Below are 24,857 nucleotides of genomic sequence, written 5' to 3' on the forward strand. Positions count from 1 at the left end.
CATTCCTCCGGTTTGCTCTGGCTCTTTGCTGTTCGGCTGCCATTCCCCGCTTTGCTCTTGTTGCTTTGCTATCTTCTGCCTTGGAGCCAGCCAAGTATGGACTGAAACCTCCACAAACTGTGAGCTAAATAAACCTTTCCTTCCTTCATTTTGGGTGTTGGGTATTTTGTCTCAGCAACGAGAGAAAAGTAACTAAGAGCAGTAAATAATAGCAACTCAGTAGATGCAACTGTTATTGTTGTCACTGTTAATTCCATCAGTAAAGAATCTAGTAGAGAAGATATTATAGTCTTTTTTGGAATTCCCTATTCTGTCTCCAACAAGAAGGCTGTTGGATGTTTTCATTCTGCTTGGCGTACACTCACTACGGCTGCTAGCAAAACTGGATTGGTCGTTAGATGTTGAGTTCAATTTCTTCAGATTCGAGGGGTAAAACATGATGAGTGTCTCCTGAACTGCACTGTGGAACTCCCAAGCTACCAGCAGTAACCTTGCCCATGACATAAATGCCATCAGGCTGGCCCTGTGCTTTTAAAGCCACCAGCTTCCAATTATCCCCTGGCAGAGGCTGAAGCACTTCCTTTTTGGAGGACAAAAAAGTAATCACAGTTATCATTCTAAATTGCCACCTTTTCTACCGATTTTCACATTATCATAACACAAAGGAGCTCTGGGAGAGCTTCGGTTAAGAATCATCTTGCCCACTGTGTACTGTTAGTTATTTTCTCCTTTCATGGAAATACGACCTTACACGTTGTCAGTGGAGAAGAAAACCTTAATTAAAAAGAGAATGGCCTTTAATATCGTTCACCTCTCTATTGTGTTACGTCTCAGTCCATGTCTGTTTTAGGTGGCTTTGTTTTAAAATATGTAATGCAGATGTTTGTGCCCATTTGCCATCGCTGCCAACCCCCAATTGTGACAATAGAACCATCTGAGTTTTCATACGTCCCACAATGAATCTTTAAAGATGGTTTTTACCAAATTGATGTGTAATGATTGGGGGACATGGCATCTTCTTACCTATCACTGTTTGGAAGATTTGCCTTGGTTGTCTAAACCTTTCTCTCTGAACCCCAGACCTCATCAAGGATTCCCAGAATCTGGCCCCCAGCCAGAAGAGCCCCACTGTTTTTGAGAATTATCTTCAAATGGAAGGAAAGTTTCTCTGGGACCTGGAGTTGGGAATAAGTGCATGGTGTTAAAGGGTATAAGAGAGTAGAAGCAGGAACTGCGGTCTCAGAGTCATCAGTGGGAAAGGGATATAACTTGTGGGCCTAATGAGAAGGAAGGAATAATCTGACAGTAATGATGACCATTTGTTAAATAATTTGCCCTGATGTCAGCTAACAAGTGTTGGGAGGTTACCAGGTGCTAGGACCAGGCTAAGCATCGACAGGAATTATCGTTTTGTTCTTTCCACACCCTCTATCACCTCCATGGTATGGCAGAAGGGTGTGAGGCTCAGAGTTGCAGTCCCTAAGGCCTTTCCACTGGTGTGCATCCCTACTTTGGGATGGGGAAAGACTGAGTTCAGGGACATGAGCATCCTCCAGACACTTGGGCGAATGAGCCAGCGTGATGGAAGCCAGTGGTAATGAGTGGACGGCAGGACTTTTCCCTGAGGAAAGCAGCCTAAAGGGACGATGTAAACATGGTAAGATTAAGGAGTTTGCTAAATCTCAGAGGAAATGCCCTCTTTCCTGAAGGCAGGTGCTGATGTAATGTGCAATTAGAACACTGTAATCTTGGAAATTGCAATGTGATTGTCATGGGAAAGCATTTATGAGACAGGTTTGAAGGTGAGTGAGAAATTTTCTAACTCTTTCTAAAGAAAAGGAATGCTCAGATCCAGACTGACGGGAATGTGGCCAGTGGTAGCCTTGGAGCTGCTGACATTCTTTGGTAACGTGGTGCTTTTTCTTTTTTTGGTACCAGGAGTCAAACTCATGACCTCAGGCTTGCCAGGCAAACACTAATGCTGCTGAGCTATATCCCCGCCCCACGCAGTGCTTTTTGAATGCACCCACCAAAGTTCCCTCATGGTGGAGGAAATCTGGTATTCCTGAGACCTAGTCATTTCCCCCAAGTCTATTTTGTCTGAAAAATTATGTTAAGAAGGAACACAAATAGCTAACAAGCACATGGAGAGGTGCTAAGCAGCGCTACAGATTAAGGAAATGCAAGCCAAGCTACAGCGAGATACCATCGCACACTCATTAGGGTGGCTACTTCCAGAAGACCAGCAACTAGCCTGTGCTGATGAAGATGTGGTGATTTGGGGACTCTTGGGAACTGTTGGGGGTGGGGCTGTAAAATGATGTAGCCACTGTGGGAAATAACAGGGCAGTTCCTTAAAAATTACAAATAGAATTCCATATGACCCAGCAACTCCACTCCTGGGTGTGCACCCAAAAGAATGGGAAGCAAGGACTTCAAGAGATGTTTGTACCGTGAAATTCACAATAACGCTATCCTCAATGGTCAAAAAGTGAACCACGCCAACCGCCCACTGACAGATGAATGGATAGACAGCACGTGCTCTATACAAGCAACAAATATTACTCTGCCTTTAAAAGGAAGGAAGTTCTTGATGCATGTTACAACATGGGTGAACCTTGAAGACATTATGCTAAGTAAAATATGCTAGTCATAAAAAGACATAAAAATCCACTTACATGAAGTACTTACAGAGGTCAAATTCATAGACGATAGAATGGTGGTTGCGGGGAGGAGGGAAGGGAGGATGTTTTTTAGTGGGTACAAAGTGCCATGTTGTGCAATGAAGAATTCTGGAGATCGATTGCACAATGCGAATTTTTAAGTGTACTGAATTGTACACTTAAAAGGGTTAAAATAGTATATTCTGTTATGTATACTTCACCACAATAAAAATATTAATATTATATTAAGAGTTTTTCTTTGAGGGCTAGGGACATAGCACAGCAGTAGAGCATTTGTCTAGCATGCATGAGACCCTGGGTTTGATCTCTTGCACCATAAAAAAAGGAAAATAAAAAGAACTTTTCTTTATATTCTACCTGTATTTCAGAAAACAGGCTATAAATAAAGACATCTTGTGTTTATTTTCTTTATTGCTTGTACTCTGGATTTGCACATCACGAAGTGAAAAGATGACCTTAAAACAACTGGTTCTCGTGCTATCTTATTTCCCCCAAACTGGTGTTTACAGTACTTAGTGAAGGAGCACACAGACCAGCGAGCACCAGTGTCCTGGGCAGGTCACCCCGTCACCTGGCCACCCGATACTCGCTGAAGGTTGGCAAACTCATATTCTTAATAGTAAAGCAGTTATGAGCTTAATCAGCATAAGTCAGATTCCTGGGATCTGATCCCCATGGAGAAAGGGACAAGATAGAAATTCTAAACCTGCCGAACTAGGGACAAAGCCTTGATGATGGCCCCAAGCACAGCCACCTCTCTTGAGCCCCAGTTTGCAACAGACTTCGGGGTCGTTTGCCAACCAACCAGCAATGGTATGGGGACAGGAAGCTTCGGGGAGAGACAAGGCCCTCCAGGAGAAGCAGGCATGACTCAAAGAGCAGCATCATGGGGAGACGCAGAGGGGCTATACAGAGGCAGGCTGCGGTGTGCTGGACGCTGTGCATATTTACACAGCATCACAGCAGTTCATAAGCCCCAGGATAGTGTGTACTTAGGGGTGAGAGTACAGCCCCACAGGTGCCCCAAACAATCTACTGTAAATGGAGTGAACAATACAGAGGAGGGGCAATATAATAAAACACAAGACAGTACGACACGCTGGTTAAGAACTCAGTTTCTGGTGTTGGACTGCCAGGCCTTGGCTCCCAACTCTGTCTCTTCCTGGCTATCCTTACACAAGCTGTATATTCTCAGTTTTCTCATCTGTAAACTAGGGATAAAATTAGTACTTGTCCCAGGGGCTTGCTGTAAGTAAGCACTGAACACATAATGTACAAGTAACACTTGGATCAGTACCAGGACTGGTAAAACACTCAGTAATGTTGACTCTTCTTGAGCAGTGACATATCACAGTAACAATGTATAAAGGTCCTCGCAGGAGTAACCCCGGGCATAGGGCGTTTGATATCAGAAGGCTGAATCTATATGCCAGCTCCATCTAGTATGGTCTATGATTTATACAACTATGCCTGTCATCTGAAAAAGATTTATGTAGATGCTACAGTAGTGAATGAAATGCAAGCTAATTAAAATTGTTATTTGAAGTCCTGGAAGCAACAACTACCAAATGAACTATCACTTACAGTTTACCTGGCATTCTCCTTGAATGAAGATTGTGATCAGGCCTTTTCAGGAGGGTCAGTAGAAAATAAAATTTATTCTAAAATATATTATGATCGAATATAAAGGCTTTTCTTTTTTCTCCCTCTGGTGGGACTGTGGGTTGAACCCAGAGGTCCTCTAGCACTTAGCTGCAGCCCCACATTTTTTTCTTCTGTAGTAGGGATTGAACCCAGGGCCTTCACACTGAGCTGCATCCCAAGCTCTTTGAAAATTTTCCTTATGTTGAGACAGGGTCTTGCTAAATTGCCCAGGAAGGACTAGAACTTGTTATTCTGCCTCAGCCTCCCAAGTGCTAGGATACAGGCATGTGCCACCACTTCCGGCGGTAACAGCTTTTTGTACATCTTGCCTACAAGAATAAGAGGCTCTGTGTCATGGATGAAGGCTAGAATGAGAGCCAGAAGGGCCTATCTCTGACTCCCAAGGTGGGCCATCATAAGAAGTCCCTGCTTTGAGACCCTTCTTGGACCCACTGGCTTGGGCTGACTGATGATGACAGACAAGAGGGACATCGGACTTACCGGCCGGGGCAGACTGTACTGGTACATTTCTGGGCGGTAGGTCGGCACCCACTGCACACCAGCCCTGGGCCGTGTCATAGTCCCCGGGGCACTGGTCACCACCTCAGAGTAGGGCAGGTGCTGCGTGGAGCCGTAGGCCTCCTGGTGGCGACTCTGGCCGGCGTGGCCTGCGGATGCCAGGCTGAAGGCCTCCTCCAGCAGCATGTGCATCTGCTGCCTCACCTCATCGATGGACGGCTGCGAGCTCAGCGTGGAGGTCTCTGAGTGGCCTTTCACCGGCCTTGACCTGGCGTAGCCCCGGGGGTCATGAACTCTGTCCACATTGGTTTCCTCTATGATTTCAGGCTCCGTCTGTGGGACCAAACAAAGCCCCAAAATTTGTTAATTAAGATCTTTCCCATGAAGGTGGCCTATAATTTACTCCAAAATATTCACTCAGATTGATTATATTACAAGTCTGTGCTAACTGAAGTTCTATCCTAGGTGTCCAACCAGAAGGTCATATATAGGAAAGGTCACACTCCAGCCACTGCTGTATACTTGTTATCCACAGCTACATGCAGACTTTGCTAATTAGCATAATGAGAAGTAGCTTTCATGGATAAAATTAGTGGCAGTCTTTAAAATTTTAAAAATCTTTTTATTAGCATATGTTTATGAAAGTGAATATACTCATCACAGGGTACTGGTACATGTACATATTCTATACTCTTTATTCCCTTGAGGATAAGAATCTGGAGCAGCCTGTAGTCTACACCCTGAGGGATGGTATTTTAGAATCTGGACACACTCTTTAAATGGCCCTGCATGCTGCTATCCGTCAGAGAATTGCTGGTTGCCTGATGCCATTTATCAGAGTGGTGTACAATGAATCAGAAGCTCTGGGAGTGGGTGTGCTGTGCTTTAATAAGCATCCTGGGAAATTCTGATGCTCAAGTTTGAGATTCACTGATGTAGGACACTCCTTTGCCTTTTCCCCACTGACCCTCTCATTCAGGGAGCGACTGCAGTATTAGGTTGGCAGAGAGCAGGGACTTTACCGGCATCAGGAGCAGGAGGCAAAGGCTGCTGGTTACTCCTGCCTGCTGAGAAAGGCTTGCTTAGCATCTGCTCTTCATTTGGAGGCCTCCCTGCCACTGTTGGCTGGGCCTCCTGTAGGTGTTCATTCTACCACACTGGCCACGCACAATCTCAGGCTGCGAGAATGCACAAAAGCAGGCGAGAAGGAACTTCTCAGTATATCTTTATGAAAATGAATGTACTCATCATAGGGTATTGGGACATGTACATATTCTATACTCTTTATGCCCTTGAGTATAAGAATCTGGAGCAGATTCTCTGTAGCAACTTCTCTGTGGCAGCCGCTGCAGCAAGGGCCAGGTCTTAGGGGTGAGCTGAGAAGTTAAAAGACACGCATGAAAGACATTCCAACCAGGAATGTTGCTTTAACTCTTTGGTGTTTCAATGACCTCACTGGTAAAATGAGGGTCATCCTGCCTCACAAGATTAATAAAGATTAGACAAATGTACAGGTAAGAATATATAATGCTAGCATAGGGTAAAAGCACAACAATGATAGTTACTGTCATCTCCATTATCATCATCCTCATCATCCAGATGCACATATTTTCAGGTGATTGATGTCTCTAAATCACTTGGATATCCCATGAACGGAGTAAGAAAATGCCATTAGGGAACCCACCCTTATGGGGAAATCCTTCCCTCAAGTATTACATACAAAGGTCTAAAGCATGATACATTTCATTTTTAAAATATGTATTTATCAATTAGAGAAGAGACTGAAAGTACAGAAAACACAAACAAGAAATCAGACATTTGCTGTAATCCTATCATCCAGGGTTAGGACTTGACTATAGTTCACATGAAAGGTAAAGTTCTCTGCCAACCTGCAAATCTAGATTTAGTAATTTAAAAATCCTATTTTTATATGAACACAAGCAAGGACAGATTACAGCATAGAATATGAAATCACCCTCCAGATAACAAAAAAGTCAAAGACATGTCATGCCTGAGAGCATGTCCCCAAGCCCTGGGCTGAGTCACACTGGGGCTCTTCTGTTAAGGGCTTTTTAGGGAAAGCCTTATTATCACAGCCTGGGAAACGTGCTCTGCGAAGGCTTGAAATCTGCTTGTTGAGATTTTGCCTCGCTATACCTTCTAGGAGAGGGAATGCAACTTTTGCAAGTTTCTTCATAATGCATAAAACATTCTGAACTGAATTAGGAGCCTGAAAGACTTCAGGAGATGATTTAATTGAAGCCCCATTTTACAGATGAGGAAATCAAGGCCAGAGCAGATAAACGACTTGCCCAAAGTCACCCAGATCAGGGTGATGATAGAGACCAGAGCTCCTAACTCCCGTGCCAGGCTCATCTTGCTCTACTGTACTGCCTCATTCACCCTGGATTGCTACCCACACAAAGCCCTTCCTCCTACATCCTCAATATCACTAATACATAATGGATGCTCAGTGCTAAACTACTCCCAGGTGGGAGGTTAATGGCACCAGAGTGAGCTGAGTTATGATTTTCCCACCCCTGAGCTGCACCATGCCTTTCCAGCCATATTGGTGGATCTATTATCATGTGAATTTATAGTTGTGCCTTAGGCAGGGTGACGTGTGCTTCACAGCACTATCCCCCTGCTCTCCCCCTCCCCCAAGATCCCTGGGGTGGGGCTGTCCTGTGGGGAGGGGCATGGGGAGGCACTACTTTTGTAGGGGAAGTGGCTCCACTGCCATCCACCCATGACATCCCCAGTAGAAATTAACCCCCAGCTCCCCTCAGGGCTTCCATTCTGTATGGAGAGCTCCCTTTAACCAGAGGGTCCAGAGCCATAACTCAAGCATGACCTCGACAGGTTTGTTCAAATTGTATTCTACACAATGCCTGTTTTCCCACAGTTGTCAGATTGTTTTTCAGTCTCTTGATATCTGCAGATGGAAACATGACCAGCTCTCATCATGCCTGAGCTTTCTCTCATCCCACTGGATTTGTGTAAGGTCTGCACTGCCCCAAACTAGACCCTCCCTGAGTTTATCACACCTCTGTTTCTGTGAGCCTAGCATAAGACACCTGGCATTCAATAAGACTTTGTAAATTTGGCCTGAAATTAAAAAGTCTGTCCAGTTCCCCAAGGAGTGAGTTTGAGGTTAAAAGGCCCACTTTCCTTAACACGTCCCCTCTAATGATAACGAGCTGCACAACCAACCCCAGGCAAGTTGCCTGACTCCCTAAGCCTCAGGCTTCTCCTAACGGGAGAGTTCAACGATGGTCTAGTATTCACTATTTCTTTAACTCTATCTGCTCTAAGAAGTGCCACACTCCTGCATTGTATCACTCTTGGAGGAATCTAATGCCTGCTCATGAAGGGAAACACCCTCCAAACTCCCTGCCTGCGACATATGATTAATAAATTCATTCTTTTACTTATCACACAATTATTGCTTTCAACAGTATGCTGAGTTCTGGGCTGGTATTACGAATATAATGATTAATAAGACCGTGTCCCAGCTGGAAGGAGCTCCCATGGAAGGAGATAAATAGCAACAAAAATAATATCAGTGAGCCTATAACTATACCAGACACTGAAGGGCTTTGTACATATTGAATTTTTTTTGTTTGTTTGTTTTTGTTTTGTTTTTCTCTGGTACCGGGAACCGAACTCACGACCTTGCACTTGCCAGGCAGGCGCTTTTGCCGCTGAGCTAAATCCCCAGCCCCCGTATTGAATTTTTAATCCCGTTTTGTTTTGTTTTTTGTTTTTGAGGTAGTCTTGCTACGTAGTTCAGGCTGGCCTTGAACTCATTTTGTAGCCTACTGTGTTGGCCTGAAACTCTTGGTGATTCTTTTGCTTCAGCCTCCCATGTGCTGGGATTACAGGTGTGTACCACCACACCTGGTTCTTTTTATCCTTGTAATAACCTGTGAGGCAATATTAACAAGCATGATTAGTCCTATCTTACAGATGAAGAAATTGATGTGTTGAAAGATCAAATTGCTGCCCATAATTGGCAGATGTGGCAGAAAGTTTAATCCTAGCACCCAGCACCTAGCACCTAGCATCTAGCATGCTTTCTTTGGCAGCACATGTACTAATTCTAGTGCTTAGGCATTTACCCACTGTTACGCAGATCCACTACCACACCACAGTTCTGGGCTCTGGCTGAGGGCTGAACAGATTTCTCTGGCCAAGAAGATAGAAGATAAGATAATTATTCAGACAGGCTGCCTCAGAGATGACTGTAAGACTGAACAGCATCAATATATAAATAGACAGCACTTAGAAGTGTATCTGGCAATAAGCATTTGATAAATGCTTGCTGCAACTATTATCTGACTCCTGGCATAGACTAGGTGCTCTTTTAGGGTAGGATCACTGTTCCCTGAGCTGAAGCCAAAGTACTTCCCATAGTAGGTGCCCACCTCTACTGGAAGACCTGGGATGGGCTGGCCCTGTGTGGGATTTTCTGCCGGTCTCAGCTCACTCAGTCTCTCAGGGCTATTCAACCCCTGTACTCACTGTCAGATAAGCAGCCAGGGTGCTTTTTTCTTCACTTGCATCACACAGAAAATGACGGCTTGGCCGAGGCCAGCTTCTCCCCATGTAAGAAGGGCCCACCCTTTGGCACACAGAATCTCTGGCTTGTGTGAAGGACAGCAGGAAGTGGGGATTGTGTATTAGGCAGCTTTTACTACTAAGACAAAATATCTGACATATATACACAATTTAAAGGAAGAATGATTGATTTTGACTTATGGTTTCAGAGACTTCAGTCCATGGTAGGCTGGCCCCAATGGTGGAGGGGCATAGAGAGGGAAGGCGGCTTGCCTCGTGACAGCTAGGAAGCAGAGAGAGCAGAAAGAGCCAGAGAGGGCGAGAGGGAAGAGGACAGGATATGCCCTTCCAGGTCACACCCTGGTGACCTACTTTCTCCATCACAGCAGAACAGCTATGAACTTATTCATGGGTTGACCCACTGATGAGTTAATTCTCCCCAATCTAATCAGCTCCCCAAAGCCCTATATCTGAACACATGAGCCTTTTGGAAGACCATTTTGATCCAAACCACAACAGATGGCAAACCTAACTGAGACAGAAGGTGTGGGCTGGAGGTCTTCTAGGGGCATTTTTCAGAAAGTCACCTATGATGTGAATAGGAAAGAAATTAGGAGAATTTAAAAAGTATTACTGAGCATGATATGTTTGCCTTTACTCATATGAAAAATATGAGTAAAGGAGTAGAGCTAGTTAAAAATTTCTTTTGTTAACACAGTTCTTTGACTTAGTTACACTTGTAGAATCAGTGGTCTGGGTTATGATTTTATAAACAGAATACACACATGGATATATGCAGGCAAGCATTTTTATATATTTGTGAGGTTTCTAAAAAACAGACTGTACTATATATAATATTGTGAAATCTTTTTTAATCCAATAATATTGTAAGTCCATGTCTCTGTCACTTAGTATATGTATTTATAGGGAATAACTTTCAGTAATTTCATATCATTCTAATATACATATGGAACTTTCAAATTACAGCTTTCCCTTTTTAATCCAATGACACTGTAAACCAATTGCTATCTTAGGTGGTTTCCCAATATCTTGCTACAGCTGGAGGAGGTATCCTTGTGATTCAAACTTTGCATGCAATCATGGTCAGATGTGCACAGCTGTAATCCCAACACTCTGAAAGGTGGAAGAAGGAAAACTGTGTTTGAGCCCACTGGAAAACTTAGTGACTTAACAAGGCCTTGTCTCAAAATTAAAATAAATAAAAGTGGGGTGGTGGTGGCTGGGGATGTAGCTCAGTGTAAAAACCCTAGGTTCAATCTCCAGTACTGCAAAAAAATTAGAATGATTGGTACAAAGTGTGCATGTACTTGAGGTTTTAGGTAGGTCTGGTATATCAAAACTTGGCAGCAAAGGCCACGGTGTTTAGAGGAGCTGAAGCTATTCCTTCTCCACCTGAACACAGGCCTCTGGCATCATGCTGTATGGGGCCTACAGGATAGAACCTGCAACTCTCTCCATGTTGTTTCAGAAGAGCAAGCAAGTCCCACACACTCAGGATACCCCAGAGAGTGGCCATGTGTCCAGGGCACTGTAGCTTCTCTTTATTTTCATTTTTTGAGTATATATGATGTTTTAATATGAGATACTATGTTTGATTTTTGGAGGAGGCTTATACTTTTATGGCCCCTCCCATATTGATGTATAACATTCAAACTAAAAAGTACATGTCTCCTAAGGGCACAGATAAATGCCTTATCACAACTCCACACTCCATGTGGAATCAGCACCCTGACCAAGAAATACACTACAAGTACCACAGAAACCCAGTCCACGCCTTTCCTTTCTACCCACAACTTACTGCTGTCCTGACTTCTAACATTACATACTAGTTTTTCCTGCTTTTGAACTTTATATAAACATAGAATGACACTATGTACATATACATATATGTGAATAATTAATATATTCTATAGAATGTCTTTTGTTGTTTTTTTGAGACAAGGTCTTGCTTTACTGTAGTAAAGCCCTGAACTCTCAGCCATCTTCCTGCTTCAGCCTTGTGAGTGCTGGGTTTACAGGTGTGCCCCCACCATGCCTATTCAGCTTTTCTTTAAAACCCATGGGAGCAAACCAGAAAGACACTGCAGCCCCATACTATCTGCTCTCTGGAAAATATTATAACACACTTTGTCCCATTATCTAGTCCTGGGACATGGTTTATAGGCCTGAATCTTCAACAAAATTAAAACATAATGTCTTTATTAGACAACGACTAAAAAGAAAAGCTTCTGAAAGGACAAAACACTTTGGAATATATAAATAATTTCTACAAATGAATAATAAGGCAATTCAATTTAAAAATTGAAGTGAAAGACTTGAAAAGATATCTCATTGAGAAGAGACACATAAACACCCAGTAAACACACAGACGGGTGTTCAATGTCATTAGTAATCAGGGAAATTATTTCATCTCATGTCCAGTGGAATGGCTAAAATTTAAAAAGCTTATAACAGCAGATGTTGGTGAGATAGACTGAAATAGACTTTGAATTCTCATGTTGCTCAGACGAGGGAAAATAGTACAATACATTGTAAATCTGACTGTAGTTTATTAAAAAAAATTAGATATATACTTTCTCTGCAACCCAGAAATTCCACTCCTACTTAGTCAAGATAAATGAAAGCATATATTCACAAAATACATGAAATCTTTAAAATTTTTAAAATAATAGCTCCAAACTGAGAATCCCTGAAGTGTCCAACAATAGCATGATGAATAAACAAGTAGTTTGTCAGATGTATAAATTGGAGTATTACTCAGTAGTAAAAAGAAGGATAAAGTGCTGGTACATCCATCAGTATACATGAATATAGAGTGAGAGAAGTCAGGCACAAAACAGAACATACTAAAGAATTCCTTTTATATGAAGTTCAAGAACAGGAAGAACTAGAATGGTAGATAGGGCTCCCGGAGGGGTGAAGACTGGCTGAAAGACGGACTATGGGAATTTTCTGGGGGATGATAAAAATGTTCTGTATTTTGATTCAGCTGGTGGGTACAAGGATATACACATTTGTCAGAGCTCATCAAATTATACACTAATCAGAACATTTTACCTTATTATCAATTTTGCCATTATAAGCAACAAATTGAGTTGCCATAGGCAAGCTTAGGAAGAAGTCCCAAAGTAGGAAAGCGCTTGCAGTAGTTGAGAAAGACAAAGAACTGCTCTGCAGTGAACTGTGTCCTACAGCCCAGTATCTCAGAATGTGACTGCCTTTGGAGCCAGGTCTTTACAGGGGAGAAAAAATAAACACGAGGTCATGAGTGTGCAGCCAGTGTGACTACCGTCCTTCCAGGAGGTGGAGACGGACACAGACATGGGACAGGCCCACAGGGAAAACGAGGTTGTCTATAAACCAAGGAGCGAGGCCTGGAGCCTTCCCTCGTGGCCCTCAGAGTGAGCAACACTGCTGATACCTTGATTTAGAGCTTTGGCCTCCTGGCCTGGGAGAAAATACACTTCTATTGTTTAAACTGCCCAGCCTGTGACCTCGCCGAGGAATACACAGATCTTGTGGCTGAGGCCCCAGTTGTCAGGAGGACAAGTGGAAACTATTAGAGAATTCTAAACAGGAGAGAAATGTGATTGGAATGGAAGAATTTATAGAAGGTCATTTAGGAGGCTCTTGCAGGAATCCAGATGAGAAGGGATGGCAAGGGGTTGGGTCAGGGTGGGCGTGGACAAGCAGGATGTGGATGAGGTCAAGATATGTTCTGAAAGAGAACTGACAGATTCGAAGTGGCGGGGGGAGGGGAAGGAAGGATCGAGGCTGGGGGTCTTTACCATGAAGGGGACTCACGCGACACGGGTCTCTGGGTGCTCTCTGAACTCCCCACAGGTGTGTCTCCCTCTGGACCTCGCTGCTGCTGCTGCCCAGAATGCCCTCTCCTGGGGCTCACCATGCCTGGCACCCTCATTTTAGGTATTTGCTCGAAAGTCACCTCCCAAAGGAGCCTTTCCCTGGCCCAGCCTGTGACTGCTCATTGCCTCACCCTGCTGCTCGTTCTGGGAATTGTGCCGTCCATCTCTGCAAAGGTGTTTCTGTCAGTCCCCCCACTGGACTGCAGGCTCCATGAGGGGAGGGACTTTGGCATGACTGCTACTGCCCCTGAGGATGGCACATAGTTGAGCATTCATCAAAACTCGCTGGATGACCATGTGGACATTAGCCTGAAGAGCCCTAAGAATTTCTATTTAAAGGCAGTAAAAGATAGCTGGGCATGGTGGCACATACTTCTAATCCCAGCAAGCAAGGAGGCTGAAGCAGGAAGATCACAAGTCAGCCTGAGCAACTTAATGAGACCCTGTTGCAACGTAATAAATAATAAGAGCTGGAGATGTAGCTCAATGTGAAGGCCTGGGTTTAAAAACAAACACCAACAGAAAAACAAAAGACAGTGAAAGGCATTTCCGTGGGTGTAGAATAGATTTGAAAGTCTTATTCCCAGTGCATTTAAGAAGAAGGATGAGGGTTCCTAAGACCATGTATTCCAGAATTTTTTGAGTGATGAGCCCCAGAGTGGGTGGATATCTTGCAAGGCCAGATTTTCCAGGACAAACAGCATCACTTGGCTTCAACCTGGCACATTTCCAGAGTACAAGTATCTGAAGACCTTCTCCAAAATTTCCCCCGAGGTCCTGATTTTCTGCTTAGTGTGAAGGACAGCTCCATCCTGCAAGAAGAACAGATTCTGAACAGATCCTGCAACCTCCTGGCGAGGGCCCAGATACCAGGTGGGGCTTCAGCAAGATAAATTCTGGGCCATCTGGCTATGATGAAATTGATCTGGTTCCATGTCTATGTTTTCTTCCACCAATCAGGGGGTGTCTTCTGAGCCACACAAAGCAGGGCTGCTTCCTCCATGTAATGCCTGCCCTGGTTGGAATGGGGGCTGCATGTGCTGCCCACCCCTGGGGAAGGAGCAGTAGATCTAGGAAGTTGCTTCTGGAAGCCAAATTTCAGGAAGTTCCGCCTTCACCTTGTGGGGAGAAGATGACCACAGGACAGGAGCACAGAGATCTTTGCGGTAGCTTCCGACCAAGCCCACATTTCAAAAGCTTCTCTGTCGGTAGAGTGAGATCAGCTCCCCTTGGAACAGGTGGGAGGCTCGAAATAACGGCTTGATGATTCTTCTCCGCAAAGCGTGCATGTGAAATTTTGAAAAACCTCACCAAAAATGCCAGATTTCATTCTGTCTTCCAAAACAGCAGTCATACCCAGGCTACGGGGACAGGAGGGACAACATGCTGCTTCGGTTTTGGGTGAGCTGAAGATATGACAGAGTCTCACACAGACTTCTAAGGAAAGAGGGCTATCCTCTTTTCTTGTTGTTGTTTCTTGATCTTCCAAAGAGTGAGCCATAGTTACACTGAGATCATACTGGCAGGACAGTCAGGGCCAAAAGAAGCTGGTTCAGTGGTCTTAGCATTATACTCCATCCTCAAAGCAAAACCTCTGCAGCCTGTAGCAGATACCCAGGAGCCAGCTCCACTCCAGCTTCTGAACCCTAGCCCACTGCCCTCCATAGAGCAGAGAGGGGTTCGATACTGTGCAGGTCGCAAGATCTTATCTGTCTTGACTCAGTATTCCCCGCCCACCCGCATTTGGGACAGGGTGACTTTTGAGGTCCCCTTTGGAAGTGTGGCCTTGTACCATGGGCAAAAGGTCTTGGGCTTCCTTCATGAAGTCCATCTCCAATTTCATCCCCCGCAAGAAAGTCACCTTTTGGGGACAGTCCTCTGTAAGGTGTGAGACACCTATCTCAGGGTCATTATGAGTGTACAGAAGAAGGGACCTTGCTGCGCCGCCTGCTGGAGTCTTAGCTGGAGTCACAAGAGCTGATGTTCCCTGCCAACTTCCAACAGACTTCTCCGGCTTCACGCATGCTAGGTAAGTGCTCTGCCACTGAGCTGCACCGCCAGTCCCTGCCTATGTGTTTAAAAACAGCTTGAGTTGGGTTGTGTTTCCTGATAATTTCATCCAAAGCACCCTAACTGATAGCTACCATTTAGACTGGATTCCCAACAGTAACGTGCATTTGTCTCCAGCTTTGATAGGTGACTTGGATGTTTCTATGCCTCAGAGCTATCACCATGCCCCATTTTTTCAAGCCTTAGCTTAGGAGTCACCTCTCTGCCTGTCACCACACTTGTTTGCTCGTTTGCTCAACAAATAGAGACACTGCATCTACTATAGGCCAGCCCCTGTTCTGAGTGCTGCGCTTTCAGGAATGAATAAAACATGATTCCTGCCCTTGAGGAGCTGAATGGGGAAATAAAATAAATACACCAAGAATCAGAAACTGAGGGTGAGGGTTGTGACTGGGGCAGGAACCAGGGGCCACTGGAACACAAAAGAGGGGCATCTATGCCAGATCTGCAGGCATGGGGGCTGGGAAAAGATTCTGGGGAGGATAATATTTAAACCAAGCTCTGAAAGCATTGCCTACGTCAGTGCGTTTGCCTCCCAGGGAACATATGGCAATGTCTAGAGACAGTTTTGGTTGTTATAACTGGGAGGGGCTGTTGGCAGTTAGAGGGTAGAGGCCAGGGATGCTGCTAAATGTCCTACAATGCACAGGCAAAGAAGCACACAGCCCCAAGTGTCATAGAGGAGTCTTGACATAGGAGAAGCAAGCGGGAAAGGTATGTTCTGAATAAAGCCATGAGCATGTGCAAAGACTGCACCCTGGCAAGGTGGGGGAAGGGCATTCAGGTAGCAGCCCAGGGACTGGGTTAGGAGTGATGAGCTGAGCTAGCAGGCGAGCCTGGGCTGGCCTCCCTAGATGAGTCCTGAGCAGGGAGCTTAGACTTGGAGTCTCCCGTCCAAAGCTGTGGGGAGGATTTGAATCAAGGGTGTGTGTTTCAGGATTCCCCCCACTAGGCAGCCTTAGCAACGTTGAGAAATGGGGATAGCCCCAGCAGCAGCCAGGGGAGAGGCGGGAGGAGCAGACCTGCAGGAGGACCCCCTCCTCCCATCCAAGCTCATTATCAGAATACGTTGCATGCACCTCCACCTCGCTCCACAGATGTGCAGTTGCCTGAGTCACACGACAGGGACTACATCTTTCTCTTCTCCAGAGCCTCGCACAGGTAGGTACAGTGGAACTCCACGTGGGGCTTAGATGCTAATGCCAGCAGAGAAGGTAAAATCATGTCAAATTAGGCCCTTGAAAATCCATTAAATCATCCTCATGGTAACATGTGTGTGGCCTTAAATATGCAGTCGTAGAGAGTAATAGGGGCAAAGAAATGTGCAAGGTGCCACACGAACAGAATATATGCAAAAGCTACTCTTTTAGGCATTAATTATTGTTTCTTTTCCTCCTTCTTTCAGGTCCCTGCACTGCTGAATTTGCGTATGTTCAGTGCACATGTGCTATGAGGTCCAGCACTCAGTATGTGATTGTTACCCACAATGAAAGTGACAGCAACCCAGAGGGGTATTCTCATCTGTTCACCGGCCTCTGGCTCCTACAGAGGTTTGGGGGCCACAGCGGGCCAAGGAGCTCACAGGAGTGGACACGGCCATTGGGGTCAGGACTATAGGACTGGTTCCTCAGCTGCTGGGCACACTGCCAGCTGCCAGCCCTCAGTTGGGAACTGACCTTGCTGGAAAATGGCCTTGCTGGGAATTGCCCTTGGCTAAAGAGAGTAGCCTCGGCCAAGGACACCCACTGACTGTTCTGTACTAGCATACAAATGCCCAGCGGCTCCACCTAGACTTGGACAACTCTGTAGCAGGGTCATCTGAGGCTTTAGTTCTGTCCCATTGTCCAGCTCTTAGTTCTGCCAAATCCAGTTTCCATCCCTTCTCTGGCAGGTGTTCTTACCAAGAGCTTGCTGGAGACAGTGGCTACCTAGGTCAAAAAGCTGAGAGGTCTGAGAGTCTGGGAGAAACTAGGATGGGTAGGCAGAAACCCAGGGAAGGAGCAGGCAGGCTGAGAGCAAGGAGATCAGAGAGAAGCAGGTGCATCGCACTCAAGTGCTCCTAACAGAAGAGAAGGCCTTTCCACCCCCAGCCCTGGCGGAAAGCTGCCTGTGTTGGGAGGGAGGGAAGTGGAGGCCTGGCTCTGAGTGAGGTCAAACACCTCAACTTCTTTGCCTCAGGCTCTCCAGAGCCTGATCTCCTATTGTCAGATATTTTCCTTGGGATGGAAGCCCCAGTTAGAATACACTGTATTATCCATGAACTCGAGCCATATAATTTAGGGTATCTATAGCTTAAATTAACTGGCAGAGATAGGAGAAAGAAATTGGATGCTGAAACTGGGGATGATCTAGGGAAGTTCTAGGTGGAATGCTAAGGTGATGATAGGGTAGGGTCAACACAAGGGCACTAGTTCAGGGGGCAACATGCAGGTTGCTTCTAGAATAAAGGACAAAATCCCTGACATCAACCATTTGCTTCCATGAAGTCAAGAGTTGACTGTAACCTCAGGTGGCCCTACTCCATCATGCAGTGCCAGGTCACTCCTGTGATCAGCCTTGGTCTCTGTCTCTTCTGTCAAAGCTGTAAAATGCAGGGTTAGAGGTGGGGACTAGATGGTGGGGGGAAGAGTTGCATTTATTATACAATTACAGACTTACCTAGAGGACCCCAGGCTTGCTATAAATTATTGTAGGCAGCCAGATCATATTTCATACTCCCTGCAAGGGGAATCCATCAAAACAACTGTTCTGATCCCCTGGCCTCCTTCCAGTGACCACAGGTCACCTGTGACAAAGGGATCTGGCTGCATTGTCAGGTGAATGGCCAGCAACATCAACACCCACGAGGCACAACAATCAGTGCCCACAGCCTCAGCAAGCTGCTAGGGACTGAGCTCTGGGAGGTGGGTTGTTTTCCTCTTTGCTTTCTGCTTTCCTCACTTATTACCCTAAATGCTTCCCAAGTGGTGTCCTGCCTGGTAAATCTGCTCTTACTTCGCAGTACCTGTGACGGGGTTAGCGGGCACACTCCTGGTCACCTCTTTGCAGCATGCATTTCTGTATCACTAAGGCTGAATGGCTAATGTACATATCCCGGACTTCTGTAAGACTTGGGTTCTTCTGGCTGTATGCACTGGTGTGCAGTCTGGACAGAGGACCTGAGGCAGGCCTAGCTTTCTGCTGCTTTCACTGATGCTGCTGAAATTCAAGTTGTACAGGGCTCTCTCATCCTTGGGTCATTCTGTCCTTTCTTTTTGATGGGTTTCTGCCCATACAAAATTCTGCCAAGCCATCACGGCGGCGATCCAGCATGGCGTGGGGCCCAAACAGACAACGTGTCTCATCCAGGCTGGCTTCCACCTTCTCCTCTCCCCACCTGACCACTACTCCCCATTTTCTTTTGTGCGTGTGCGTCCACCTTTCCAATTGGTGCCTGTAACATCACCTACATTGCCCCCATCAACTCTACCGCCAACCTAGCCCAATTTATTCTTTTTTCCCCGGCTCCCTCCCTCAGAGGTTCCTTAAGTGTCTTTAGCAGCCCTCCTGTGGCTGGCAATAGAGACTTTCTTTACCTTTGTTTTGTCTCTTACTTGCACCGAACCTAACACTTTTCCCTTTCTCTTTCTCCTCGCCTCCCTCCCTTCTTTCCTTCCACCATCTTTGCTTTGAAACAGGGTCTTGCTATGTAGTCCAGGGTGGCCTTGAATTTACTACATAGCCCAGGCTGGACTCAAACTTGTGAATCTCTCGCCTCAGCCTCCCTACTGCTAGGATTACAGGTGTGTGCAACCACACACAACTAGCTGTGTTTTCTTAACCATGGCAGTTCCAGGGCAGCCTGCTCCCAACTTCCGTGCTTGGGACAGAGGCAGCAGCCCCTCCTTAGGGTCAGCACTGCAGTATTATTCTAAGAGTCTTTCTTGGGGCTGGGGATGTAGCTCAGTGGCTTAAGCGCTTGCCTGGCAAGCCTGAGGTCATGAGTTTGTTTCCCAGTACTGGAAAAAAAAAAAAGAAGAGTCTTTCTTGGACATTCCTCCAGCCCCCTGATAATTTTATAAGTACCTAATTCTTCCTGGAAATTTTTTGTTTAAAATAGCTTCATGTTTTCTGTTTTCTGCAGCTGGATAAAGCTTATTACCTACCCCTTTTGTAGATTTACATGTACTTTTAAGTTGTAAAATAATTTGATTTTTTATGACATTTCAAAACATTTCCCAAAGCATGCAATTGGAATGAGAGAGCCAATGATCATGATGTACATCGTACATCGTGTGTACACTGTACACAATGACGTACTTCTGAAGTACATCAGTGGATCAGCTTTCCTTCTGAACATGCTTGTTTTTGTATTGGTCAGCTTTTCTGTTGCTGGGACAAAATATCTGAAATACAACTTAAAGGAGAACAGGTTTAGTTGGCTCACAGTTTCAGAGGTTTTAGTCCACAGTCAGTTGGCTGCAAGGCAGAAATATCACGGTAAAGGGCACAACAGCCAGGAACACAGCACTGGGGAAGAGCCAGACTAGGAGGGGCCAGAGACTAGATACAGTCCCCAGGGTCACCCCACTTTGCTTAAGATCCACCGCCTAATAGCCCTCTCAGCTGTGAACCATTAGAGCCCTTACAAGCCAATCACCTCACCAAGTTGACAATCAAGATTAACCAATGCAACTCCCAGACCCACCAGTCACTTTTTAGAGAGGGAACTGTCAGAAAGCCAGGAATTCTCACCAAGTACAGATGCCCCTTGATGGGGTTATGATAGGGTTGTGACCCAAGAAACCCACTGTACATGATAATATCCCAAGTCATCTAACCTACGGAGGGTCCTCAGTTCACCTGACTTTAAGCACACTTGCAATGCTTACTTTAGCTTACAGCTGCATGAAACCACCTAACACAAAGCCTAAAAGAGGCTGAAGATCTCATTCACACATACAGTTTTGTAAACATGGTAGGACGCAGAAACACAAGAGACAGATACACAAACAATGCTGGCCACACAGTCCACTGCAGAGAAGGGGATGAGTGGGAGCTGTGGTTCCCCGCCACTGCCTAGAGTTATAAGAGGGTATCAGCTGCATACAGCTAGCCTGGGAAGGGTAAAAATTTAAAGTCTGAGTTCTACTGAAAACATATTGCCTTCAAATCATCATAAAGTTTAAAAATCACAAGTCAAAAGCCCCTGAGTTGGGGACCACCTATGCCTCTAGTGCGTGGAATTTTAGACAAAGCATCAGAAAGAAACCTAAGGGAAGTGGCTTAAAAATGTCTATAACTTTCAAAGTTATAATTAGAACAATCCATTTCAGAGGTTCCCGCATAGCAAAGGCAGATAGCTGAATTTATGCCTGCCATAGATTTTTAAATTTGAAAAGAATAGATCAGGATTAGAAGTGCAGCAGTAGAGTGCTCGCCTAGCATCCACAAGCTCCTGGGTTCCATCGCTAGCGCCTCAAAAAAACAAAGGCAAGAACTCTAAAACTCAGACCTAATTGGAAATGTGCATTTTTACCTTCAGGGAATGCTGAGATTATTCCTTGCCCTTTGCAAGCAAAACCTGCTGTATTGTGCATATACTGGACTAATGGACTGATTAGGGAAAAATTACTACCTGAGAATCATAACTGGGGCATTTTCTTCCCTTTTATTCACTGCTTCACTATTTTCTACATGACTTTCATTCAGAAATGAATATCTTAAAATAGAGATTGTTTACTTTGACACATTAGGCTGAGATTTTTATTTTCTACCTGCCTTACACGTCAGACAAAGTAACTTTATATTATTTATTTTTTTTTTTTTTTCTGGTACCAGGAATTGAACTCATGACCTTGCACTTGCCAGGCAGGCACTGTACCACTGAGCTAAATCTCCAGCCCCATTTATTTTATTTTTTATTAATTAAGTTTACTGGTACATTTTAGGTATCCATAATAATCATATTCATTATAGGGAATTTGTACCTGTACATGAGATAACTTGATTCTTTTTTTCCCCACTTCCCTCCCCTCTCTTTAGCCCCTCCCCCTCCTTGTTTCCATTTTTTCCTTCTTTTTTCATCATTTTTCTCTTTTCCCTTCCTTCCTTTCCTCCTCCCCCCTCCGTGCTTCCCCTCCCATTTGAACATTTTCTTCCTACTTCACAATATTTATTACACATTTTTTACTTTTACACGTTAGGCAGAGATTTTGGTCCTTATTTACAGTTTTGGTTTCTCACACCAGAAAAACAATGCAGTATTTACACACATGCAGACAAAGTCATTTTAGTGCAAAAGTTAGTTTAATGATATAATCTCGTCTCTTAGAAGTGATAAATTTGGGACATCTTTTAAAAATAAGGCATTCTTTAAACGAGGGTACTTGTAGAAAATTACTACTAACTGGTCCATAGTTACCGGCAGGGATGTACCTACCAGCTGATAGGATGACCAAGAAGTTGAGAATCATTGCTGCAACATCTGGAGACCCCAAACCCCTTGGAGCCAAGAGTCTGCAGGATGGAGCAAGTCTTGCTGTACAGAAGCACTTGAAACAATCTAGGTTGCCATCCATGCAGGGGCTGAGGTTTGCCTAGGGTTTGTTTACTTATTTATGTATTTATTATTTTTGCATGCAACCTTTTCTTTTGGGATTCTAAAGTCAACTTTTGATAAATTGAAAATGAAATCACTCTCCCAGTGCTTTGGTTTCCACCATTTCCCAAATGACCAGGTACTTTGGCCTGGTTTTGAGATCTCTAGGCCCTGTAGGAAGAATGACATATTTCCAGTGGAATGACCAGTTCACTGCTGGCCTGATGGATTCTTTTGCCAAGAGTACCTTGCCATTTTTGGAAAATGATTGGAATAAGAAAATGCATGTACTCTCCTGAAATTCAAAGACCCAATCCAAAAATGGGCATCTGAGATGAATACACACTTCTCAGATGAAGAAATACTAATGGTGAATAAATATATGAAAAAATGTTCAACATCACTGGTCATTTAAGAAATGCAAATTAAAACAACACTGAGATTCCAGCTCACCCCTGAAAGAATGGCTGTCATTAAGAAATCAACCAATAACAAATGCTGGAGGGGCTGTGGGGGAAAAAGAACCCTTCTCCACTGCTGGTGGGAGTGTAGATTGTGAAAGCACTGTGGAAAGCGGTGTGGAGAATCCTCGCAAAACTAGGATTAGAAGTCCCACTTAACCCAGCTATTCCTCTTCTGGGTATTTTCCCAGAAGAATGAAAAACATGGTACTACAGCGATATATATGCACTCTGTTTATAGCAGCACAACTTGTCAAAGCTAGATCTTGGAAACAGCCCAAATGCATACCCATCAACTGAGGAACAGATAAAAACGATGGGGTATTTTTATACAATGGAATATTATTCAGTTATAAAAAAGATAAGCTCAAGGCTTTTTTAATGGATGCAAAAAGAGACCATACTCATAAGTGAAATAAATTGGATCTACATGTACAAACATCATATTGTCTCCCTAATGTAAGAACCTGAAAGAGTACATAAAACCCAGTGTGTACAATAGATATTTTGAAAGGGAAAGAAACTGTGCAAAGGAAGGAACAACTGGGATGAGGGAAAGGAGAAAAAGAAAGAAGGGAAAACTATATATGTATATAGAAGGATAGCTGGGATAACTGTACTGCTGATGTCCAATGGTTTATTGAAAGGAACAGTTAATGCCTAATTTTTTCTTTTTGGCCAATTTTGCATGCTTATATCTGATAATCTGAACAACTAACTTGAAGACAACAATATGCAATATAACAACCATTGGTGAATTCCTACCATCTTGTCTAGTGAAACTCTGTATCGTTTCTAACGGTTTTTCTGTTTTTATTTTTTTTATTTTTTTTTTGGTTTTTCTCCGGTACTGGGAACCGAACTCACGACCTTGCACTTGCCAGGCAGGTGCTTTGCCGCTGAGCTAAATCCCCAGCCCCTGTTTTTATTTTTTATTCTCTTTAATGATTTGATCAATCTTGCATTCTTACATCTGGTAATCTGAGCAACTTTGCTGAAGATAACAATATGTAATACAGCAACCACTGTTAATTCCTATTATTTTGTTTGGAAACCCTGTATCATTTTTATCGTTTTTGCTTTGTTTTGTTTTTGTCTATGTTGTTGGCATTTTTCTATTGTTCTTTTTTTTATTATTCTCTTTTAAAAGAAAGAAAATGAATATACTATTTTGAACCATGATTCACTTCTTTTTGATCTTTATTTGCTGGTCCATTTTTTATGCTTGTATGCATTATCCATGTAGGAATACTTCTGAGACCTGACATCTGGCCTCTCCAGAGGTTCAGCAATATAGAACATACATTACATTATGTGAGGGTAGACATACACTAATGGGGATGTCCATAAAACTCATGCTGCATGGTGGTTAACTGCATGAGCTCTGGAGCTGGGCAGACAAGTCATGTAATTTACTCTGAACCTCAGTTTCCTCTTCCCTGCAATGGGCATAATGACAGCATCTCCCCAACTGGAATCCACGCAAATTCAATAAGGTTATACACATAAAGAGTAAATGGACCTAAGTCCACTTTTCCTATCACTAGCAGAAAAAGCACAAGAAAGATACAGGTGAGCAGTGTGATATTTCATTTTGAGAAAAAGTCTTGCTATGTTGCCTATGCTGTTCAAGGCTGGTCTCAAACTCATGACTCATCCTGAGTAGTCAGAGCTACAGATACATGCCACAGTGCCCAGCTGGTCATGTTGTTCTTTCCTTCTTTTTTTTTTTTTTAAGTGTGTCTTTGCAGTGTATGATAGTGATATTTGTAGTACGTGATAGTGGTACTGTTTTGGGGAATTGTGCCTGCACGTAACACATCCTGGCCACTTCTGACCCCTTTATTCCCCCATATCTTACTTCTCCCTCACCCCTGATCCGTCATCCATTTGTTTTTGGTGGTGGTGGCGCTGGGGATTGAACCCAGGGCCTCACATACCCTAGACAAGTGTTCTGCTACTGAGCCTCAACCCCCATGCCAACAGCAACATCATTCTTACAGAGTTTCTTGAAGAGTCTCAACTGTTGAAACTGCCCAGCGGATGATCATTTTCTCTTAAGAAAGTTTATATTTATGGTTTTTAGAACACATATGCTTCTCAAATAAATATAGCTTTGAAAAGTCTATCAGAATCAAGAGAGCCTCCTGAAAGTAATCTGTACTTGGAATATTTATAAATGTCTGTGAAGGGTGAACAATGTCCTTTTAAATATTCCCTCTCAGGCTGGAGATATAACTCAGTGGCATAACCATCTGCCTGGCAGGTGCAAGGTCCTAAGTTCAATTCTTGGTACAAAAAAAAAAAAATTTAAAAAAAATTTTTAAAAAGTAAAAATATAAAAATTCCCTTTCATTGTTGTAGGTATTTTACTAACAACATTCCAAAGGCACTAGGTGAATACTGCAAGTCATATCACATGATTAAAAGGGTCTGCAGTGTTTTCCTTTTA

General features: G+C 44.0%; 1 protein-coding gene across 2 annotated transcripts in view; it reads right to left on the reverse strand.

Moving 5' to 3' along the window:
• The window catches only part of Kiaa1549l (KIAA1549-like ortholog), a 122,026-nt gene that overhangs the window by 28,832 nt on the left and 68,337 nt on the right, over window positions 1-24,857 (reverse strand). For both annotated transcript variants that reach the window (XM_013514326.1, XM_013514325.1), the window contains exon 16: window positions 4,830-5,180. In XM_013514326.1, coding sequence (XP_013369780.1) covers window positions 4,830-5,180 — 351 coding nt within the window. The remainder of the gene's footprint in view (window positions 1-4,829; window positions 5,181-24,857) is intronic.

Source organism: Chinchilla lanigera, unplaced genomic scaffold (assembly GCF_000276665.1).
Source record: "Chinchilla lanigera isolate Chin_1 unplaced genomic scaffold, ChiLan1.0 scaffold00021, whole genome shotgun sequence".
Classification (NCBI taxonomy): Eukaryota; Metazoa; Chordata; class Mammalia; order Rodentia; family Chinchillidae; genus Chinchilla; species Chinchilla lanigera.